This window comes from Rhinoderma darwinii, chromosome 1, assembly GCF_050947455.1.
Source record: "Rhinoderma darwinii isolate aRhiDar2 chromosome 1, aRhiDar2.hap1, whole genome shotgun sequence".
In the NCBI taxonomy this organism is placed as follows: domain Eukaryota; kingdom Metazoa; phylum Chordata; class Amphibia; order Anura; family Rhinodermatidae; genus Rhinoderma; species Rhinoderma darwinii.
The window spans coordinates 553,043,564-553,065,959 of record NC_134687.1 but is presented as its reverse complement, the minus strand read 5'-3'; the positions used below and the strand labels follow the sequence as shown (position 1 = coordinate 553,065,959).

Here is a 22,396-nt window from a genome sequence, read left to right as displayed (position 1 = left end):
AAATTGTTATTTGTGTATTTATGTATAAATTTAACTTTGCCGGTATTATCTGGATTCAAAAAATAAAATTATTTATTCTTATTGAACCCAAGAGTGCCTAGCTATATTTCTGGATCATTTTTCTTTTTTTCATTAATCTATATCAGGAATGGCACCGTGCTATATTATATTGCAATTTTGGGTTTGTTGGGTATGGTTTGCAATAACCACATCTTTTTTCTCTATACATTATTGCCAGAACCCTAGGCGCAAAACATACCATTGGATGGAAACTATGCTGTTCACACCAGCGGAAATAAGCCTTCCATGTAAGGTCGTACACCTTGACTGATTGAGGTTTTCGGACCTTCAACAAAGCCTGGATGACTGGTTCAAAGAGATGCTGGGCTATCAGTACCTCGGCTTCAATAGCCCTGCCATAAAACGCATCTGACGTAAAGTGGGGTGGAATAGCAAGTAGGTGAACTAACAACACACGACTGAGATCGGGCAATGAAAAACGGTCCGTCTGCCGGATCTCCCGGTACAGGTTAACGGCCCTCCTGGCATTATAGACATTTATGATGCTAGGAGTCCCTGCCTCCCCACAGAACTGCTGTTCTGTACCAAACAAAATGACAGTACGGAACAGCAGTTCCGTGGGGAGGCAAAGAGCGCTAGCATCATAAAGGTCTATGGGCTGGGAAATCCGTCTGATACACAGACCATTTTTCACAGCCCAATCTCGGTCATGTGCAAGAGTGCACCAGGCCTAGCAGGCCAGTCCGGTACCAACAGAATTGTGGGAACGCCTTCCCTCGTTAGCACCCTGGGCAAGAGTGGAAAGATATAGAAGAGAGAACTCGTCCCACTGAGTGACCAGGTCTTGAACGACAATTGTCTTGGGATCACACATCCTAAACGTGTAGGTTGGAACCTTGTGGTTGAGACGAGACGGAAAGAAATCAAAGTCTAAGGTGTCACACTTTTTGTAAAGTCGATGAAATACCTGTGAGGGAAGAAACCACTCTCCCGGATCCAGTCTTTTCCAACTTCAACAGGTAAAATACAAATGCTAGCAGTTGTCTATTTCTGGTTTAAGAGGCCGATGCGGCCGTGAAACGCGTAGTAATTAAAAGAATATCTGATATTACATTTGATTGTTTCAAATCTTCATTACTCAAGAAGTGTTTTACCAGTTAGCAGTGCCAGGGAAAATCAGTTTTTTCCTCAAACTTCTCAAATTAGGCTTGAAAAATGGGTGTCTAGGGTGACTAGTCTTTGTCTGGTCTCTGCAAAGAGAACTGCTTCTGGGGAGGAGGAATTCAGAAAGTATCAATACCTCTGAGTATGGAAAGAAAACTGTGGTGGTTCTGAGGCAGAAGAGAACTCTAACCACCAGTAGCCTCAGCAATAATCTCATCCAGAAGTTTACCAAAAAGTCTGCCATTAAAGGGAAGGCCAATAAGGTTTAAAAAAAAAAAAAAAAGCATGGTTGGCCGCCCAAGATTTCAGCCAAACAGAATGCCAAATGGCAACACGATTACCCGATGCAAAGGCATTGAGGCGGGCTGACTCAAGGGTAGCCTCAAATAAGACCTTGGAAGCGTGCATCTCCCAAGAAGCGAGATCATGTCACAAATCCAGACTTGGTTTGGAAATTCAACTTATTGTCAAGAGAGTTCCTGAGTGATGACAGCGTTGTGATGGTGGTGCTCTTAAGACAGCCGTGACCTAGGTGGATCCACAGGAGAAACAAATCATTTAGAGAAAAAGTCCTCCTGAAAAAAATTATGAGAAGTGTCAAGAAGCTTTTATTCTTTGCATAACGTTTCCTCAAACTCGCTATAGTTTAGAAAACATATCCTTTGGCGTCGTAAGCACCTCTTCATGTAAAGGATGACCCCCATCAACCCTTCTCAGGAAATGTGTCCCTAACCGCACATATCAGCATTTGCATGTAAGCTGCGAGTCCTGCTCAGATTCTGAATCCGATTCAGAGGATACACTAGAGGAAATGAACTAATTCTGGTTGGAAGCCGCCTTTCCGTCGGTAACCCTTCTAGGGAGGCATTAAAAGGAAACAGAGTAGGAGGGGGAACTTGTCCCTAGTACTTCTGTGCCTCTTGTTTGATCGACCATGAGAGATAGACTGTGCATTATCCAGGTAGAATGGTAAGGGCGTTTGGCCACTATCTAGGAAGGCAGGCACTTCAAAGACCCAACCATAGCTTGAGAGTCTGAAAATGTCACCTAAAGCATGAGAAAAAGAACTGGACCATTCAGGAGGTGCCACATCTTAGGAGAGGGTGAGGAGGTAGCATCCTGGGGTGATCCTGGATAGCAGACGCTGTGGACAGAAAAGGGAAGGCTGGCCACATAAAAAGATTACTACTTCTGCCTGACAATTATATGTAACCAAGCCCACCTGTGCCGGCTGTCTGGAAGAATCCTTCCGAGAAGACATGTCACAAGGGAGAAGGGAACATACAACTAACTAATACACAAATAGTGACAAGTGGGGAAAAACTGACCACTGGGAAAACTGCAGCTAAGAAAAAACAAAAAAACCTGATAATTTCGAACTTCGGCTAGGCATCCAACCCCCTGTTGCGGTGTACCGCTTGGCAGAAGAGGAAAGGCTTAAGAGACTGAAGCAAAAATGGCTTCTGAAGAGGTGGTGGAGAAGTGACCACTTTCTATGATGCAGCGTTGGGAAATGGTGAGGGCACCAGAGTTTTGCTAATGGAATTCCATGGAAGGAGTATGGAACGCCCCTTCATGAACCCAGGTTTTTGAATTGGCCACCTTGCTCCTAAGCTAGTCTCCTCAGAAAATAACTTCCTCCAGGCATGCATGAAGCAATGCTGGTTGACAGGCCCCCACGGCATGTACAACCGAGGATTGCGGCTTAGCACGGATATAAACTGGGGACTGTAGTAGCAGCCCTGGCTCACAGCACTGACAGGACATGTAATGTGTATGGCACAAAACGGCACAGCGTGGCATTGCTCCCTTACTGCGAAGAGCTGCAGAAAAAAAAAGTGGCCTTATAAGCGGCAGAAGTCTGAGTAAGTTACAGCATTATTCCCCAAGTATGATACTCAGATAGGGACTTCATTATCCCATTAAAGCATGTCCTTTCTAGATAAGGTGTCATTTTCCCATTAAAGGAGTAACCTCTATAGAGTACCAGAGGTGGGGGTGATTTTCATACTCACCCCTCTGTAGTCTTCGGGTATCCACAGGGTCACCTCTTCAGTAACCTTGCACATATAGTAGAGTTACTAGCACTGCATGGTTTCCCGGCATCCGCAGGGGGTTGACTAGGCTGGTAACCAGACTGACATGACAACCCACCTGAATTGAAGGAGAGAAAATAAAACGAAACAAAACACAGCAGACCTGAGTATCAGGTCATGTTTGCCTCAAAGATACTAGGCTAAAACGGATTTAGCCAGGGTCTGTGGGAAGCGTATGGCATGCCTGGGCGGAGCCAAGACTTTTCATAAAACCTAGTGTTCAGGTATGTTCACACTGAGATTTTTGCAGGCAGAAAATTCTGCCTGGAAAAATCAGCTTCGTTTTTTTTAAGTGATTTTGCACCACACGCGGGTTTTTTTTTAAACTATCGCTTCAACAAAAAGATGGAATAAGGGTACGTGCACACGACCTATTTTCAGACGTAATTCAGGCGCCTGAATTACGCCTGAAAAGACGGCTCTATTACATCTGCAAACATCTGCCCATTGCTTGCAATGGGTTTTACGATGTTCTGTTCAGACTAGGTGTAATTTTACGCGTTGCTGTCAAGACTGCGCGTAAAAATACGCCCGCGTCAAAGTGCAGGACACTTCTTGGGACGTTATTGGAGCAGTTTTTCATTGAATGCATTGAAAAACAGCTCCAATTACGTCCGTAATGTACGCCGCGAAAAACGTGAGTACTTGCAAAAACATCTGAAATTCAGGAGCTGTTTTCGCCTGAAAACAGCTCCGTAATTTCAGACGTATTTTGCGATTGCGTGTGCACATACCCCAACCGCGAGCGTTTGTCAAAAAATGCGTCAAAAAGTGTGTTTATTTCAGTCTCCCATTGATTTCAATGGGGTTTCTGAGGCGGAAAATGCCTCAAGATAGTGCATGTCGCTTCTTTTTACCGTGAGCGTTTTTTTTACTCGCCGTAAAGAAGAAAAAAAAAAAAAAAAAAACTCCACCTCCCATTGAAATCAATGGGATTAAATTTCAGCCGTTTTTTGCTGCGGTTTCCGCTGCAAAAAACTCAATGTGAACAGAGCCTTAGGGCATTTATAATCTGGTGACAGAGCCTCTATCTCCTACATAATGTGATCGGCGCTGTAATGTAGATAACTGTTTTTTATTTTGAAAAAAAACGATCATTTTTGTGCGTTATGAGCAATTTTAGATTTATGCTAATTAGTTTCTTAATAGACAACTGGGCGGTTTTTTTACCTTTTGACCAACTGGGCGTTGTACAGAGGAGTGTATGATGCTGACCAATCATTCATGTCCATTTGTATTCACTGCACAGTGTGATCTCGCGAGATCACGCTGTGGTGTCACATACACCCACATTAACTTTACTGAAGTGTCTTGAGAGTGACTAGACATTGCCTCCAGCCAGGACGCGATGTCTATTCGCACTCCCGACACTTCGGTAAAAGTTTGTGTGGGACTTAATCACAGCACAGCGTGTTCTCGCGAGATCACACTGTGACCGATAGCACAGCGTGATCTCGCGGGATCACGCTGTGCAATGAATACAAGTGTACAAGAATGGAGAGAAGTGTATCACACTGATTGGTCAGTCATATACTCCTCTGTACAACGCCTAGTTGGTCAAAAGGTAAAAAACCGCCCAGTCGCCTATTTAGAAACGAATTAGCATAAATCTAAAATTGCTCATAACTTGATCAAAAATGATCGTTTTTCAAAATAAAAACGATCTACATTACAGCGCCGATCAGATTATGTAGGAGATAGGGCACTTATAATCTAGTGACAGAGCCTCTTTAAGGCCCTTTTACATGGACCATTGATCAGGCGAGCAAACGTTTATCAGCAATCAGCTGATAAAGCAAACATGTTTGTCGGGTGATCACATAGATTATGCCGCCCTAAACATTGTAAGCAGCACATCTCTGTGTAAACTGAGGATGCACTGCTGACAATTATGCAAACTGATGGGGATCGAACAAACGTATTAACGATCATTTGTCCCCATACAGTAAAAAGCATCTGCGAGTGTAAAAGGGCCTGTTAACGAGTGACTACTGACTACTTGTGTCGTCGGTCGGCACTAGTTATGGCCAGAAACCTGCCCGTGTATACCAGCCTTTAGCCTCTTAGTAGCAAGGGCCTATACCCATGGTTCGGTCACCCCAATTGTATGCTCATGCATAGTTTCTCATTAATATATGATATAATACACACCTGAGATAATTGGGGGGGGGGGGGGGTGTTATTCTTTCAAAGTTTTTTTTTTTTGCGACTTTAGTAGAGTGGCGCGAGCAGTGCAAATGTCTCGAAAGTGTGCAGGGCTTAGTGATCTTTCATGGCCCGACATTTACTATAATTTACACCAGAAACTGGCATTAACTATAGCGCAAATCCACAGCTTGAGTCTCCTCCCCATTATATAAGTGCACCGTAAATTAGGTGGAGAATGAAGTAGAAATTGCTAGTTATGTAAATTGCAAAAGAACAGGAAGTTCCAGGTCTTGCCCAATATTTTTCCATATAACTGTAGGCATAATGTATTGGGGGAACTGAAGTCTAACCTCTCTCTATGTGGGGTGCATAAGAATGCCACCTATATTACCTGTGAGCAGGCATTCCAGACCGATGAGAGGTTGACTGGATTCAATGGGAGTACAAACAAAGTCCATAAACATGTCTGCCCAGGACTACTACTTTCTCCAGTTCGGAGACCCTCCAGAAACACTTGAAGATATTTTAGAATGATATTTGTAATATTTAGTATTCGCTACTTGTTCTAAGTTTAGTCCTTTATAGGAGCTAAACAACATGGACTTCAGGCGATGCACCCACTGTAAATCAACAGGGCTCCATTATTGTCTTACGTACGTACGTACGTACGTACGTACGTACGTACGTACATAGGGAATAGAGGGCCACTGCCACATCACTCCGTATGTAATCCAGGCAGACCTGATCACGTACAATAGGTGGATTGGCAGAAGCTGCATTAATACAGAACCCCTTTAAAACATTGTCGACATGATCCATGCGGCATCCGGAAAAACAAGTTTCAGCATCGCTTCTATTGTGTGTAAAGGTATGAGCCCCGCTGGACTCACTGCTACAAGGTAAAAAAAAGAAATTAAAAGAAGGTCACAATGAAAAGTGCCATATGAGATTATCCAAATATTTGTTGACCTGAATCTTGAAGGAAAATAAGAATGCAGAATTATGCTGGATTATAAAAGTCTGGAATACCTTTTAGAAAGTCATAAGTGATAACATAAGAGGCAAAACCAGGCTCTGTTTTAGATGTGTTCTCTCATACAGGGACATATGGTTAATGGTAAAGATAAGAGAAATGGGAGGAGGAAGATGTTGGAAGAATTGTATAAAAAATTCAGTAAGCAATCTAAACAAATACTAGAAGGCAGCAGATTCGTATAGACGCAGAATAAAACAAAACCTATGTTCAGGTGACAAACTATGCAACATTCCCATTGAACAGGCATTTGTGAACAGTCTAATGACAGCATGCATTTAAAGCAAAGGATGTGCTTTCAGTATAAAAACTCAGTGTGGGACCAGTTTCTTAACTGTTCAAATTTCTGGATTATATAATTTTTGTGCGTTTGTGAATATGGTAGTTGTGGTTACAAAATAATTTCAGAGTACATGGTATATCCATCAGCACTTTAATGACGACAGTATGAGAATAACCATCTCTTCTTTCTTTAAGTTGCCCAAGTACATTAGGTAAAAGTCCCATTTGAGCCAACAATCTAATGTATAATAGAAGGGATAGTCATCAGACAGGTGGGCTTTCAACATGGCCGATCCTTAGTTTGCCAGTGAAGTGTCTTGGCAGTGGCTTATGTGCCTCTATCTATTGAAATAAACATGTACGCATATAGATGATGGCTCTCTGATGTACGGCCAGCATTAGCTTCTTGTTGTTACATCGGCTAACAAAATCACGTCTATGGGCAATGGCATACCCTGCCAACTAGCCTCTTGGGACAGAAAAACGAAATCAACAATGCTAGTTTGGCCAATATTTGTTTTCTCCAAGGATGAGCAGAACTAGGTGCTTGTACCCCCCTTTTGTCCATTGAATACAGTAATATAGTCAAACAAGCACAGGCTGATACATTTAAAAAAGGCGTTCTCTAGAATGATTAAAAAAAAAACAAAAAAAAAAAACACGCAACCTCTTTCCAGATACAGCACAACGCCGGACCATGGGTTATCGGGTATTGCAGCGCAGCCCCATTTACCGTATTATTCAGACTATAAAACGCGTTGCACTATAAAATGCACCCAGGTTTGGACAGAAAAAAATATATTTAGATTTCATACTAATTAAAACTTCTCTAATGACCTCGGGTACTATAGAGGTTTAGGTCACTTATTCTGGTGGTCCAAGGTAGAAAAGGGGGGGGTTTAATATTTTTTCCTTGTAATGTAGGGTAAAAATGGGCATTGATATGTGGTAGTGTAGGACAGGGTTTCTCAATGTTCCTAATCGAAGTACCCTCTACCCAAACAAGGTGCATCAAAGTACCCCCCAAGGTTATGATCATATACTGTGCTGCGAGACATGGCATGAACCCCCCCCCCCCTTTGGGGTACACATACCAGAAGTTAAGAACCTAGGTTCTAGAATATATAAGGAGGGTAATATTTTGTTCCCTGGTGGTCTAAAGTATATAGTGGTTTATTTCCTGGTGGTCTGGGGTATATGAGGGGCTTAATATTAGAGTAAAATAGGGGTTTGATACCTGGTGGTTAACTTCTCTCCCTAGGCACTAGTAATATGTCCTGTCTAACAGGAAGCTGAATGCAATGTGTACAGAGTGTTCAGCCGGCTTTCATGCCCTGATTATACAGATCGTAGTCGCACTTTCCACTCTCCCTGCCCGGCACTGAACACCCCAACACCGTTCTCTCCATGGGAGCACTGCCCCACCATGAAGGAAGTGGTCAGGAGTCTACGTCTGCCGGGCCCATTTAACTGCATACTATAAGACCCATAAACTTTTTAGCAAAATTTTCTCTTACTAAAAAGTGTTTTATAGTTAGAAAAATATAGTAGAATAATTTGGCTGAACTGCAGATCCTAGACCCAGTCCATGGACAAGACAAAACTCTTATTAAGTGGCGCCAAGTTTATCATCTTCAATTTAAAACCTCAGGTCTAAAGAACACAAAATCCATGAGTAATTTGGATGTGCCAGGGGAAGGAAGGACAAATGTTACACTTTCATGTAAAAAAAGGGCCAAACTTATTGTACACATTTTATCCCACAATGAACTTTTAGCCAGAAAGTACATCACATTAAACATATACAAAAGAAAAATACAAAAAACTAAAATAAAAATACATTAACAATATACGAGCTCTCTAGTAATTGAGGAGTAGACAGTATAGAGGTGTAAACAGTTACTGTAAACTTCTTATCAAAGATTAAAATGAGTATACACTAATAGAGAATTATGCCTGACTAAAGTGGGCTCATGCTATCTGGACACTAGAATTACCCTGCTGTAGTGGACATTGCTTGTATATAACAATTATTGTGTAGGAGCTATAATGTTAAATGCACAGGCCTGTCTAATAAAGATTCCTATATAAAAAACATGTAATATATTCAAACTGCACAGGTTATATAAAGTTAAGAAGCATACATCTATAAAATTGAAAGACACGTGGCAGGCAACCATCTTTTATTGAAGAAAAAGCTCGATAATTAAAGTATTATATTAGTCAAAGGGGCTAAAAGATGCTGAAATATTAAAATAAAAAGAGTCAAGACTACACATTGTGCCATATTTGAGGGCAAACAAATTATGTTAGATTAGTCAAAACACAAAGAAAGCAAATTGGACATAAGCCCCAAGTCTGTGCCTGCAAACAGCTGGCAAGTGGTACCTGTATTTTCTAAGAGAGTCTTTGGTGTGTTGGGCCGGTTAATGATTTCTACAAGTTGGTGCAACACCAGAGAAACATAAGGCTGCATTTCAGCTCCTAAAAAAACAAAAAACAAACCTTATATTCAATGGATACAGTGTGCGCCAAGTGACAATGCTACATGTAATGTCAACATTTTGCTATAAAGTCAGAGTGTTCTGTAAATAACAATACCTAGGAGTGTAGTGGTGTAGCAGAACACGCGCAAAGGATAACCAATAAACTAAAAAGCTTAATCTGCCACATTCTACTTTCGTCACCTCAGAAACGGAGAGTCATGCACCAGCTCCTAGACTCTTATTGGAGCCTCTTTTTTCATTTCTGAGAGAACTTGGACGAATTAACGCCTCATGCACATGACCGTTGTGCCACTCGGGCCGTTTTTGACAGCATCCGAGTGGCACCCGATAGTCTTCACAGACCCATTCACTTTAGATGGTGAATCGGGTCCGTGAAAAATGATCCGAGTCTCCGATCAGAGGAAAGATAGGACATGTTCTATCTTTCCTCAAAACACTGATGGGACTCGGCCGGCGCATGAGATGTTCGGGTTCAAGCACACGACTATTGTTTTTTTCAGTTTCCTAGTCTTTTTTTTGCAGATAGCACACTAAACCATTAATTTCTATGGGGCTATGCACAGCAGTTTTTTTTATTTTTTTGGGCTCCGTGTGTTCGTTCCACAAATTATAGAACAGGTCCTATTCTCCGCATTTGAGGTCCGTCTCACCCATTCCAGTGTATGCAGCACATGGAAGCCACTAGGAACGGTGTATTGTGGGCCATAAAACAGAAACGTTCATGTGCATGAGCACTCAGAAAAACCTTCCTGTTTCTGCGGTGAGCCCAAAAGGCACTTATAACCAATGATTACAAACTGTGTAAGGCACTGCAGAATATGCTGGCTCCTTAGAAATAAAACGGGAAACAAGCAAAAGAACCGACATTGGGAGACATTTCTGGTAATGAACTAAGGATGCAGTTGATCTGAACTACTCACTGGATACTTAACTTGCTAGGTAGGACATGCCAACAAAATGTAATCTGAAGAATACACATATATCTTATGATAGGCCTGTGATAAAGTGTAAAATTCCATGTCACAGTGTTGGGATAAGGGAATTGATAAGGAAATGCCCATTAATAACACTAGCAAATTATCAAACTACAGCCGTCTCCTGCCTTGAAATGGTCTTGTTTCATGTTGTAGTCAAAATGGGGAAACATATGGGAAGTGGGGGCGAGGGGGTTTTCACGACGACTTTGTATTCCAGGTAGAATATTGCATTCAATTCAAAGAAATCTGACCAACATGTGGCTGGAGAAAATTTGCTGCTAAAGGGACACTCCACAAATGTGCTATCTGCAGTAGGGGGTAAGACAAGCTACCCATTAAAAAAAATAAAACCCTGAAGCCTTTTTGTAGGCAAATTGGAGCAGAAAAGGGATATACCCAATTCCGCTGGCTGATCTCTACATGCAACATTGTATGTAAGGTTTTGTTTTCCCTACCACACATAGCTTTTTAGGCTTGGTGTCTTTTTATACAGGAATTCATTATGTTAGAAAGTGTGAAAGGAAATGTATTTCCCAAAGTGTTTTATACCTACTGTATGCCTTATATACTCATATCCTTATAGGTTTGTACAAGTTAGTTATATTAGAAGGTAGATGCTCTGCAGAGCTGTGACTTTAAGGCAGTAGTGCCGTGTGCAAAACACTACAGAGACTAAACATGGGGGAATCACGCGCTACGATTCATGATTGCACGAGGGAACGGCCCCTCTAAGAACCAATTAAGTTGTGGGACTATGCCTAAACTTTAGGACTTATTTGTTATTGTCCGTCTGTAAATATCCGCTGCTGATGAGAATAAACTAGAAGGATTTCCATACAGTAACGTGTCTCTGTGTGTATTTGCTTCTCCGAGCTGTTCGTATTCATAAATTGATTCTTAAAAGCCAATTTGGAGCTGGATGGAACTCAAAGCGTAGTGTTGCTAAATTGCGCTCAGTTTTATGGCGCCCGAACAGGGACTGCGGCACTAGGACTCCGAGACCACCCGAACCAGGCAGAGGAGACCGGACGGGAATGTGTATACCAAAAGCTGCAGCATAATGTAAGAAGATTTGATTCTTATATTCTGCTCTGCATTTCCCCGTCTGCCCTCCCCTATTTTCGGATGACTAAGGCTCCACCTTTCAGCTTAGGGAGTAGTGTATGAAGCCGCAGTTCCAGAACCCTGTACTCGCTTAGAAACTAAGTGCCTGACTTCCATTTCAGTTTGTGTGAATGAGGAATGGGTAGCGGCATGGAGCATGCTATAGGGGGGATTGCTTTGTGCAGCGATAATGGTTATACTTCTAATCTATTTCGTGGGTGTGTGTGTTGGAAAGTGCTGCTCAAACAGGAATCTCCTATTAGAAGATAATCAGGAGGGTTAGGATACCCATAAAACACGTAAATCTCTGGCCAGAGTAGAAGTTGTTTACAGGTAGCCGTAGAAAAGACACAGAAAGTGAGTGTCTATCAGTAACCTAAGGTTCTGGGGTGAAAGAGACCCAGAACAAACTAAAGATGCGTAACCTATTTACTAGAGCAGAGAAGCTAGGAGTGCCAGCCCTTCTGAATGATAGTATTGTAATTGAGTTTGGAAATAAACCCCCAGAGTATTTTGAGCATATCAGCAGCGTCTGTTTTTTTCTCCTCTCTCGATATATATCGGTATGAGATCTCCTGATTGGGATGCTGGATAAAACACCTGGCGTGAGTGTCTATTGGAACACTCATCTAAATTTCAGTCTAATATATTTTAAGCCATTGACTTCCACGACAGAAATGGTGCCGAAAAAACCCGGGAGATTGCTCGTTGATAGCTGTCGCTAGAGAGGTGTGGCGCTTTACATCTGTGAATTACAAAAAGAAAAAACCGCGGTAGGTAAGAAGCTTATTCTTACACCATTCACACATGTATTGCGTAAGCCTCGGAATTTAGTGGTCATGACGTCACATCTTCTGGATGTGGCACTTCATCCAGCAGTGGTATTAAAGATGGATCCAAAAAGGTATGTTGAAACTTGTGTGATGAAAGATTGCAGGTGCGCACGTGATCTTAAACTGTTGATATGAAAGAGACTTTTTGCCAGCAATTACATTAACCAGAAAAAATTGTGAGAAGTGTAAGACTTCCCCCTTTGGAATGCAGTGACGTAGCGCATGGCGGAGAGAAGTTGTAACTCACATGTGAAGTATTTGAAATGAAAAGATTGTAGTCTGGACAGTGAGGGGAAAAATAAAACTTGTGCTTGTTGCTCAGTTGTAGTGTCATTTGTTATTCAGTTGTGTAAAATCGTTGAGGATTAATAGTTGTTCTGTTACCAGTTTGTCTGGGATTATAGTTGGGAGGTACTGACTGTAGGTGAGAGGACAGTTGGATAGTTGTGAGTAATATCCTGTAGTACCACAGGGGCTTCAATGGTTAAGTCCTGATAATGGAGAATCCAGTGCAACAGGGAAAACTTTGAATGTAGTTTTGAATAATCATTGATACACTTTTAGCACACACTGCCAGCTTGTAATACTGTGTGTAAGGGTCCTCCTGTATGAACCAAAAGCTACACCGGCAGTGAGGGGTTTGTAGAGGTTTGAAATGAATGTGACCAACTCCTGCTTGATTCAATAGAGGTTCATGAATGTCAATTGTGGTGAAGAATTTGCTCTTGAAATTGATTGCCAGCATTTTGTCTGTTCTTGATCTTCAATACAGTGAGGGATCAGAGGAAAGAATATCTGGAGGAACGACTTTTGATATCGTATTGGTAAGACAGTCTAGGAGATAGACTGGTCTGAGATATCTGTCGGCAAACGTGGCTAGTTTGCCTGGAGGTGGGGGATTTACCGGAGATCACCCTACTGCTCTCCGACTATGAGGTCAGGAGAAAGTGAGACAAAAATGCGGGACAGCCTTGGGGCACGGGTCCCGGCCATCATTATAGTAGAATGAGAAAAAGGAGCTGGGGCTTTAATTGTAAAGTATGTGAAGGCAAAATAACAGTAAAAAATTGTTGAAGAGGCTTGCAGCCGTAAGAAGGATGTTTGCATGTGATAAAGAGAATGGTTTGTGGAAAGTTGAGTAAGGGATGGTGGATGGCCAGGAGTTAAGCTCTGTTAACTGGGCATAAGTTAAAATTACAAAGTAAGTGATTACAGGTGGTTACAAGTAAGTTGATGTGAGAAAGAACAATTTGAATACAGGTGTAAATTTTGATAGGAAGAGTGAAGAAAACGGAGCAGCCGGGTACATTGCAGTGACTAATGTGGGTCAGAACGGGGGGAGTGTAATGTGAACGGGTGTGATATATGTGTAATGTAACATGTGTGTAGTTTGAAACCAGTGGCCACAATAAAACAGATCTATATTGTATGTTCTTATTTTTAACAGCAGTAATGTCTAAAAAATTAAAATTCTTAGTGTTATGTGAAAGGGGTTAAAATCAGTTCCTCTCCTCTGTGTAAAGGAATGTTTCTTATCTTTGCGTATGCGCGGTTGTCCGTAACTACACCAAGCGGGAAAAATATTACAGCCGGCTGGATTTGTCTGCAAAAAGATAAAAGTTACGTTGCATATTTACGTGTTATATGATAAAATTTAATGTTGGACTTTTTTGATGTTCATTGAAATGAATTAAAATACAGATATTGTGGGACACGGGGTCTTGAAAATGTATGTGCCCCCTCTGTTCCCTACTCACATATATAGTTTATTGGTTTGCAGTAATTAATATTACCAGATATATTATTTGCTGTTTTACTGAATAACTAATTACAATTGTTTTTTTGGTTTTCACACGAGGCACGTGCTATGGTGCTGCCTAAATGTTATTTTTGAAAATGTGAGATGTTTTACAGATAAATGCTTGCAAGTCATTTTAAAGATAAAATTTATTTTTGTCAGGAGAAAGTCATTTTTGTTCCAGGCTATTGTGTATTACAGGGGGTCAAACTAGTGCCCCCAGATAGAGTGCCCAACCTTATTAGCAGGGTTCAAAACTACATATCTCATCCTAATTACTTTCGCATAGTCCAAATAGGAGGGAGTAGTGAGAGGATTGATCAGGTACAATTTTGTTTGGTATTTTATTTTGAATGAATGAATTTGGTTCTAGGAGGTCTACAAAATGTGTATGAGACCCCAATGAGGAATCCAGATTAAATGTGTATGACCGTAAACTAAATTTTGAGGTATTTCTGTATAGATGGTTCCAGATCCTTCCAGAACGGTAAATATGGCACTGGGTATGCTGTGCTGTAGTCTCCACCCAATACGAGGTATTGTGTAAGAGACCATCCCCGTCCAGAAAATCTGCACAGGGGGCCGAGGTGACGTCACTCACAGATGAGCCTTTACAGATTTAGATGGAGAGAAGGCACAACAAAAAATATTTGTCTGAACGTTGTTCATTTTATGCCAGATTTCAGTAAAATAATTTGTTTGTTTTTGTATTAATCAGGGATTTACAAGTGTCCTGGATCATCAGATGAATGTGGAAAAATAAAACTCCATCCTTTTGAAATGTTCTATCTATATGTGACATGGGTTTCCAATGTAAATTTGTAATGTAGATACTTGATTATATACAGTATGTACAAGACAGGATACGAGGCACAAGGTAAATCATCCAGAAACCACTCACCTTCTTGTTCATCTCAAGGAGCAGAGCTGGAGGTGCTCGCTCACGCTGTAACCTGGCAGAAGGGAAGACGGCCGACATTTATACTGACTCTAGGTACGCTTTTCGCATCGCCCACAATTATGGGTCCATTGGTAGTAGGAACTTTATTGGATCATCGGGTAAGCCAAAGAGATGACAGACCTGACAACAAGAGTATGTGCGGCCAGGTGTCAGTAAATTGGCTTGTCCCTGGATACAATAATGCCACCGCTAGGTTTGTAGGAGCCGGCATGATGTGCGCATGGCATGACATAGGTAAAACAGCAAAGGTACCTGTGAAAAGTGCAGCCCGGCCAGATTACCCGTCCCAGCGACTGCAGAACATACAACCACCCGAGGTAGAAGTGTATGACAATGTGCTCGTGTGTGTGGACCTGTTCTCAGGGTGGCCTGAAGCCCGGCCTGTATCTTCAGGGGAATCGTTTTTATCCCAAGTATTGAACTGGTGTTTGTACAATAAGATATCAGCAGTTCCACAGATGTTATTCCAAAGTTAGTTTGTTTAATAATGATATTCAAGTAAAAACTGAGGTTAAGTTTTATGTAAAGTTCTAGACCAGCGTGCCTCAGCATTGGACTATTGGAGGAGTCAGATAAAAGGTACAGCAGTGGGATATTCCCATTTGAAAACACATTCCTGTATATGGATTTTTATTTACTTATTTTTTTGTTGTTGGAAAGGAAAATTTTAGAGCAGATAATTCTGTGCAGTGTATAATATATATATATATATATATATATATATATATATATATATATATATATATATACACACACATATACATATATATATATATATATATATACACATACACGAGGAAATAGACGCAGCACTCCAAAAGTAGTTGCAAAGATAGTGGTTTATTCACCCATGTAGAGAAATAGCTGTGTTTCAGTCCTCTCAGCAGGACCTTTGTCAAGCCTACTTTTGGAGTGCTGCGTCTATTTCCTCGTTTGTGTATCCAATTCAGGACCGTGTGGACGACGGTCAAGGACGCATAGCACCGTGATACTTGAATTCTCTGAAATATATATATATATATAAATAAAAGAAAAATGAGTTAGCATGTATCACTTCTAGTTACTGCTCAATGTGAGTGTTTCACCTTGAGAGGCCTTCCCAGGCAATAAACAGAGTAAGAAATATTGGTTTGCAACATTTGTCAGATAAACATGTGGAAAATGTGTATATTTTTGTGAGTTGGAGCGGTTCCAGGTAATCAGCTCAGATCAAGGTACAAATCCTGCTGAAAAGTGTAACACGAAGTGCAAATAAAATGTACCCAGTAACTACACATCTTCTAGGTGCCCTGCGGAGTGGGACAGAGAAGTTTTTCTTATATAAAGGTGTGTGTTTGATTTAGTTTAAGGGCCTGATATTGTTATTGTATGTACTTAGAACAATTTTTATATTACGTAGATGACATCACCAGATTAGCATTTATTTTAACAATTGATAAGGGTTGGGGGTCCCCAGCAAGTGCCAGTAAACCTGAACTAAAAGACTTTAACTTGATGAACTCCATCACTGAGATGCGGCAGGCGCAGCCGGAGCCAATACAACACGCTTCTCCTGAACTGACGGCAGTGTCACAATTCTAAGCAGCCGTCCAGACAAGCAACTTACCGGAGGAAGAGGACAGATGGAGTGTTTGCGGTAGTCACAATAAAACTCCACTAATCCGTCTACGTGGGTACTCACCCCAGGCTCACAGTACAGCCCGGTGATGTATACTAAAAGAGACGGTGACTGACAGATGAGAAGGACCAAGCCAAGTCCTGATGACATCAGCAAAGTTCAAAGTAAAACAAAGACAAAAAAAAAAAAAAGTGAACCCGTTAGCAGCATCCAAGTGTTTTAATAAGTAAGTGACCCAGGAGGAGGGTAATCGGGTAATAAATCCCCCACTGGACACCAATGTACAGTCTGACACCATAATTATGTGGGTTACCCTAAGGGCGACAGTCAGTGAAGAGCAGAAGATAGAAGAGGTTAGCCCTTCGAACCGGAAACGAACCACGTACAGGACTTGTGAACGTACTGGTGGGACCCTATACCCAAAACCGATCATTGTCATGGTATTCTATTATTGGTTGTGGCCCTATTGATATATTGTTTGAGATTTATAATCATAATATAGAACTTCTGTAATTTAATATGAGAAAAAGGGGGGTTTGTGAAGGATGGTTTATTTGCTTATATTCTCCGTATGAAATTACATTATGAATTATCAAGCAGGATGCCGAATTACTAAGATATGTATTATGTGAAAGTGATTATAATAATGTTTAAATGATTTAATTTCGTGCAGCAGCCATCTTGTCTGGAGTTCCCATCTTGGTTCTTTTGTAGTGAATAAGAAAGTCATTGTACCTTTAACACAAGTATATTAATATTGATTTCATATGTTTCTTAGTCAGTTATCTTTGACCTTGGTTCCCATATGAAGCTTGCAGAGAAGGCACAGGGAGTGAGATGGGAGGGTGGCAAATATGCTTGTGGGAATGCCTCCCCCATCTTACAGGAACATTCTTGTATATAGAGATAAAACCAGAGTATATAAGGTTACGGATGACCCCAACACACAAACCTTTTTTTATTAGAAACCCTTTTCCGGATGTATATTTAATGTTAGCCATATAGAATGGAAGAACCGGACTATTGTATTTCTCACGGATTTGGATGAGATTGTAAGCACAGTAGAAGTACCGGACCCATTGCCAACACCCAATATTAGTCTCCCCTTAGATGAGTTGAATAAAGTTCTAAGAGACGCAGAATAGGTAAGAGAGATGGTTAGGAGACAATGTTACACTACAAACAGTCAAAATGAATGCTGTTATAAGTGGGAGAATGCTGCGACATTTAGGATCACAGATTAAGGATGACACGGCTCATCACTGGTATGATATATTTACAGGATTTTCACCGACTGCCAGTTCAGTATTAAGCTACTTATTCCAACCACTAATATGATTGCCTTTGTCATTATGACTTGTTTTAATTGTTATGTGTTTTATACGATACGGAGAGCTCTCACAGCGAGGCCTCCGGAAAGAAGTGACAGGTTGTTGTGAAATTAGAGGTAGGTAATGATTACCAGACCTATAAAATCACAAAAGGGGGGAAATGTGAAAGGAAATGTATTTTCCAAAGTGTTTTATACCTACTGTATGCCTTATATACTCATATCCTTATAGGTTTGTACAAGTTAGTTATATTAGAAGGTAGATGCTCTGCAGATGCTCTGCAGAGCTGTGACTGTAAGGCAGTAGTGCCGTGTGCAAAACACTACAGAGACTAAACATGGGGGAATCACGCGCTACGATTCATGATTGCACGAGGGAACGGCCCCTCTAAGAACCAATTAAGTTGTGGGACTATGCCTAAACTTTAGGACTTATTTGTTATTGTCCGTCTGTAAATATCCGCTGCTGATGAGAATAAACTAGAAGGATTTCCATACAGTAACGTGTCTCTGTGTGTATTTGCTTCTCCGAGCTGCTCGTATTCATAAATTGCTTCTTAAAAGCCAATTTGGAGCTGGATGGAACTCAAGGCGTAGGGTTGCTAAATTGCGCCCAAAAAAGTATTAGTTTGCAGTCTATTGCTGGGGACGTCTAAGAGAACTTTAGACAGAACTTCAAATGTCAGTTAAGCTAAACTTTTTATTGGGAGTGATGTGTTAATAGTGGATATAAACTTTATGCCACTTACATCAACCGTATGTCATTTTCCCCCCAAAAAAACCCAAACAAACCATTCACACTGGTATTTATAAATGCTTTACAATACTAAACAATTGTAATTTTTTAAAAACATGGGGAAATCCTTAGGGTCAGTTCACACACTTTTGTGGCGATGATCGACGCTGAAACCATGTCGGAATCAGCATCAAAAACACGTCGAAAACGCTCACCATTGATTTCAATGAAGCGCATTTTTTCCCCCCTGGCGGCTTAAGGCCGCTCGCGGGGAAAAAAAGCAGTGTCCTTTCTTTTTGCGGTTTCCCCCTCTGACCTCCCATGGCAGAACAAACCCACGGAGCTCGTTTGAGCGTTTTTCATGGCATATTTTGCCCGCGGACCGTGCATTAGCTTCAATGGCCACGGAGCAAAAAACATTGCGGAAAAATACATGCAGGCAGTTCAAAATTTGCCTCAAAATTCCTGAGGCAGAATTTTCTGCCTGCAAAAAAAAACAAAAAACTGTACAGGGCCTTAGACAGGTGAGAAGGACAGTTCAAGGGGTTTTCCCAGATTAATCGTCACCTTTTCCATAGGACAGGTGATAATTTTATGATCCCTCAGGGCACGAACGCTGCCCCCCCCCCCCCACTGATCATGAGGACGGGTGTCCCAAACCCCCTGTTCCTAGTTAGGAGGATCTGGGGGTTCTCCGTAAATGCAACATGTGAACAAGCCTGTAAAATGTTCACATCTATTTTGTACCGATTCTTCATAACATGACAACATGGACCACGCATTATAGTGTATATGTTGAAATAAAGAATCGTAGAAAACACTCAGTAAACGTGGGTCATCAGCAGGATAAAATGATGCCAGTTACACGGACAACTCAATATAATAGAGGAATAATACATACCCATTTGTATAGAAATTTCACCAATTGCCCAAGTGGCATTGTTGCATACAGAAATTAGCTCAGGGTTTAAATTTGTTCCTAAAATGGGCATGAAATCCGCTAAAGGAGAAGAAAAACAATTAAAAATGTAGAGATTTCAGGAAAGCGATAAAAACAAATTCAAGTAAAAAGGACGTCAAAATAAATAAGGTGAAACATACCAATGCATGATTTAACATGTTGAAAGCAGGCCTTGGTCAGGTCTCCTAATAAAGCAAAAGAACTCTGTCGTACCTCTGGCATTTTATCCTAGGAAGAAAATGAGGTTACATACATAATAAAATGTACAAACAAATTAAAATTTTTATTTTTACATCATCACAAAATAAGTTAACTAACGGCAATATAAATATATGTCTGAGGTGCACTGAAAAAGATTCAGTGAACCTCTGTTCACATTTAAAGTTATGCCCTATCCATCAAGGTTTCCAGTATTTTTTTTACAGTACGAATAGTGTAGTTATTAACTTGTCAAAACCACCAGAACACTGATGAAAACCTAATGTAGATCATAATAAATTAATGGGATCCATCGAGATCCATTTGGATCTGTTCGAAAACAAATCCGTCAGTTTCATATTGAACGGAACATACGGCACTAGTGTGAACAGAGCCTGACAGCACAACTTTTGTTGCTCTTTGTACATTTTCTGATACAGGCATTACTGTCCACCATTAGTAGTACGGCCGCACAGGTGCCAGAATTAGATAGTTTATAGTGCCGAATGGAGATCCGGAGATGGGATGAACTCATTTTGCATGTAACATATGAATTAAATCCTCTGGTCATTCTGTCTGACAAGTGGATTCCTGCACTTTTAATCACATTCCTGCCAGCTTACCTGCATGCACTGGTACATTAAAGTAAGGATGTTGCTTCTTGCTACAAGCTGTTCTATGTTGCCACCAAGCCCTTCCGCCAATCCACTAAGTAAATCTAGAGCCACAATCATAAAATCTTTGTCTGGAGACTCGTACTGGTCTGGCTGAGCATTGTGCATCTTCAACACAGGCGAAAAAAAAAACACATGTAAAAAGATAAGTATACATATAATACACAATATAGAATTTTACACAATATAATTGATGGGCAGTTGCACGATAAAAGACCTTGTGAAAAAAGCCCAGGTCTACAAACCACTGAAGTTACCCCAGCAACCAGCTAATCACTGCAGGTCTAGCTCATGAAGACACTGGCCGCCAGCTGATACTGGCTAGGGAAGCTGCGGCTAGCCACACATTTTCATTGCAGCAACCCTGGCGCCCATTCAAATGAATGTAATACGTTCCTAGGCTACATCTGTCAGATTAGGAGCTGTTCTCCATGTGTCTAACAGGAGCTGCATAGTGCTCATACAACCTACCAGGGCAAATAGACTTGGCATAGAAACAACCCCTTTAAAAATCATGGTATTGGTAAAGTACTACATAGGTATAAACTACGTAATCACCAAACTAGTAAAATCATGTCCTCAACCCACTGCTGACCTCTTTGTAGCTTTATTTCTGTTCTATTTATATTTTTAAGGTTACGCAAAAGTAAAAAAGTGACTGCCCTCCCACAATATACATGAAGTTACCATCTCTTGTTGAAGGGTCTTTTGTACTAAGTTCACACAACGCTGGTACACAGGTTCACAGTAAGGTAAGAAACCAGATTGAAGTGCAGTAGCAACAGAAGATAGGCACTGAAACGGGAAAGATACTCAAAATTACGACTGAGAAAGAGTTCCATGACCAATGTTACAAATAGAACAGTTTCAGTGGTTCTTCTCTATTCCCGTGCTGCAGTACCCTACCACCATTTACTCCTGTGTGAAATTACACTTTGTCCACACAGTTTACAAACCACGTGACTGCAGCAGCCAAAGGCAGCCTACCGCAGTGAAGGTACGTCACGACATGTGTCACCCTTGTATTACTTGACTGCGATGGCAAATGACCACAATTAACCACTCCAATCACACTATACCCAAGAAAGTGGAGTTGACCAGTTCAAGAACAGCAGAGCTGCCTAGGTAAGCAAACACAAAAGTAGGGTAGCAACCCAGCGAGCTTTAATTGCAACCATATTTGTTGTCACCATCTTTAGCAGCCCTTTAAAAGGGAACCTGAAGGCAGTTTGGAGTCCTCAAAAACAGCTGATATTTGCAAGTTGCTTGACCAAGAAATCTCAGTTTTGAGGTCTCCTATGACACGATCACAAGTGCCATGGAGGCGGCATCTTCATCTTCAGTACACCAGACTCTCTGAACTGAACGCCCGCTCTGGGTGACTGCTCTAGCATCCAAAAAGAGACTGCTAGAGCAGTCACTTAAAGTGTAGTGTGGCACTTGTGACCGCAGTGTCCAGGACATCAAAACTGAGATTTTTTTGGGTCATGCAACTTGCATGACCGACAACATAGGTATGGTTAGACTACTCTCCAACCGGTTTACAGCATTGTCAGCAGTTTTGAAAGCAAACTGCGGACAGGTTCCCTTTAACCCCTTAAAGTCAAGGCATTTTTCACTCCCCACCTTCCAAGAGACATAACTTTATTGCTGGGACAGCTTATTTATTGCCAGAGGAGTTTTAGTTCTGATTGGCAGCATTTTAAGTGGCATATAATGTACTGTGAAAAAAATATTTGTGGGGTAGAATTGGAAAAAAAACGGATTCCTCCTTTTTTTGCCTTTAGTTTTTACAGCTTTTACCGTGCGGTAAAAATGTCCACAAAGAATACCTGTCATTAGGTCATATAAGTTGAACTGGTTTACTGACCTGAATAGCACGGTCTTCCCAATTCCAGCGCTGTTTATCCTGCACCCTCCCGTTCCAGAGATATGGCCCAGCACTGGACTCAGGG

The 22,396-nt window shown here is 41.2% G+C and overlaps 1 protein-coding gene across 2 annotated transcripts in view; it reads right to left on the bottom strand.

Moving 5' to 3' along the window:
* Positions 1-22,396, bottom strand: part of TNPO1 (transportin 1) — a 128,214-nt gene that overhangs the window by 12,377 nt on the left and 93,441 nt on the right. For both annotated transcript variants that reach the window (XM_075838074.1, XM_075838064.1), the window contains exons 15-19: positions 21,129-21,236; positions 20,391-20,549; positions 19,710-19,797; positions 19,510-19,608; positions 9,133-9,228 (exon numbers count right to left, since the gene is read on the bottom strand). In XM_075838074.1, the coding sequence (XP_075694189.1) occupies positions 9,133-9,228; positions 19,510-19,608; positions 19,710-19,797; positions 20,391-20,549; positions 21,129-21,236 (550 nt within the window). The remainder of the gene's footprint in view (positions 1-9,132; positions 9,229-19,509; positions 19,609-19,709; positions 19,798-20,390; positions 20,550-21,128; positions 21,237-22,396) is intronic.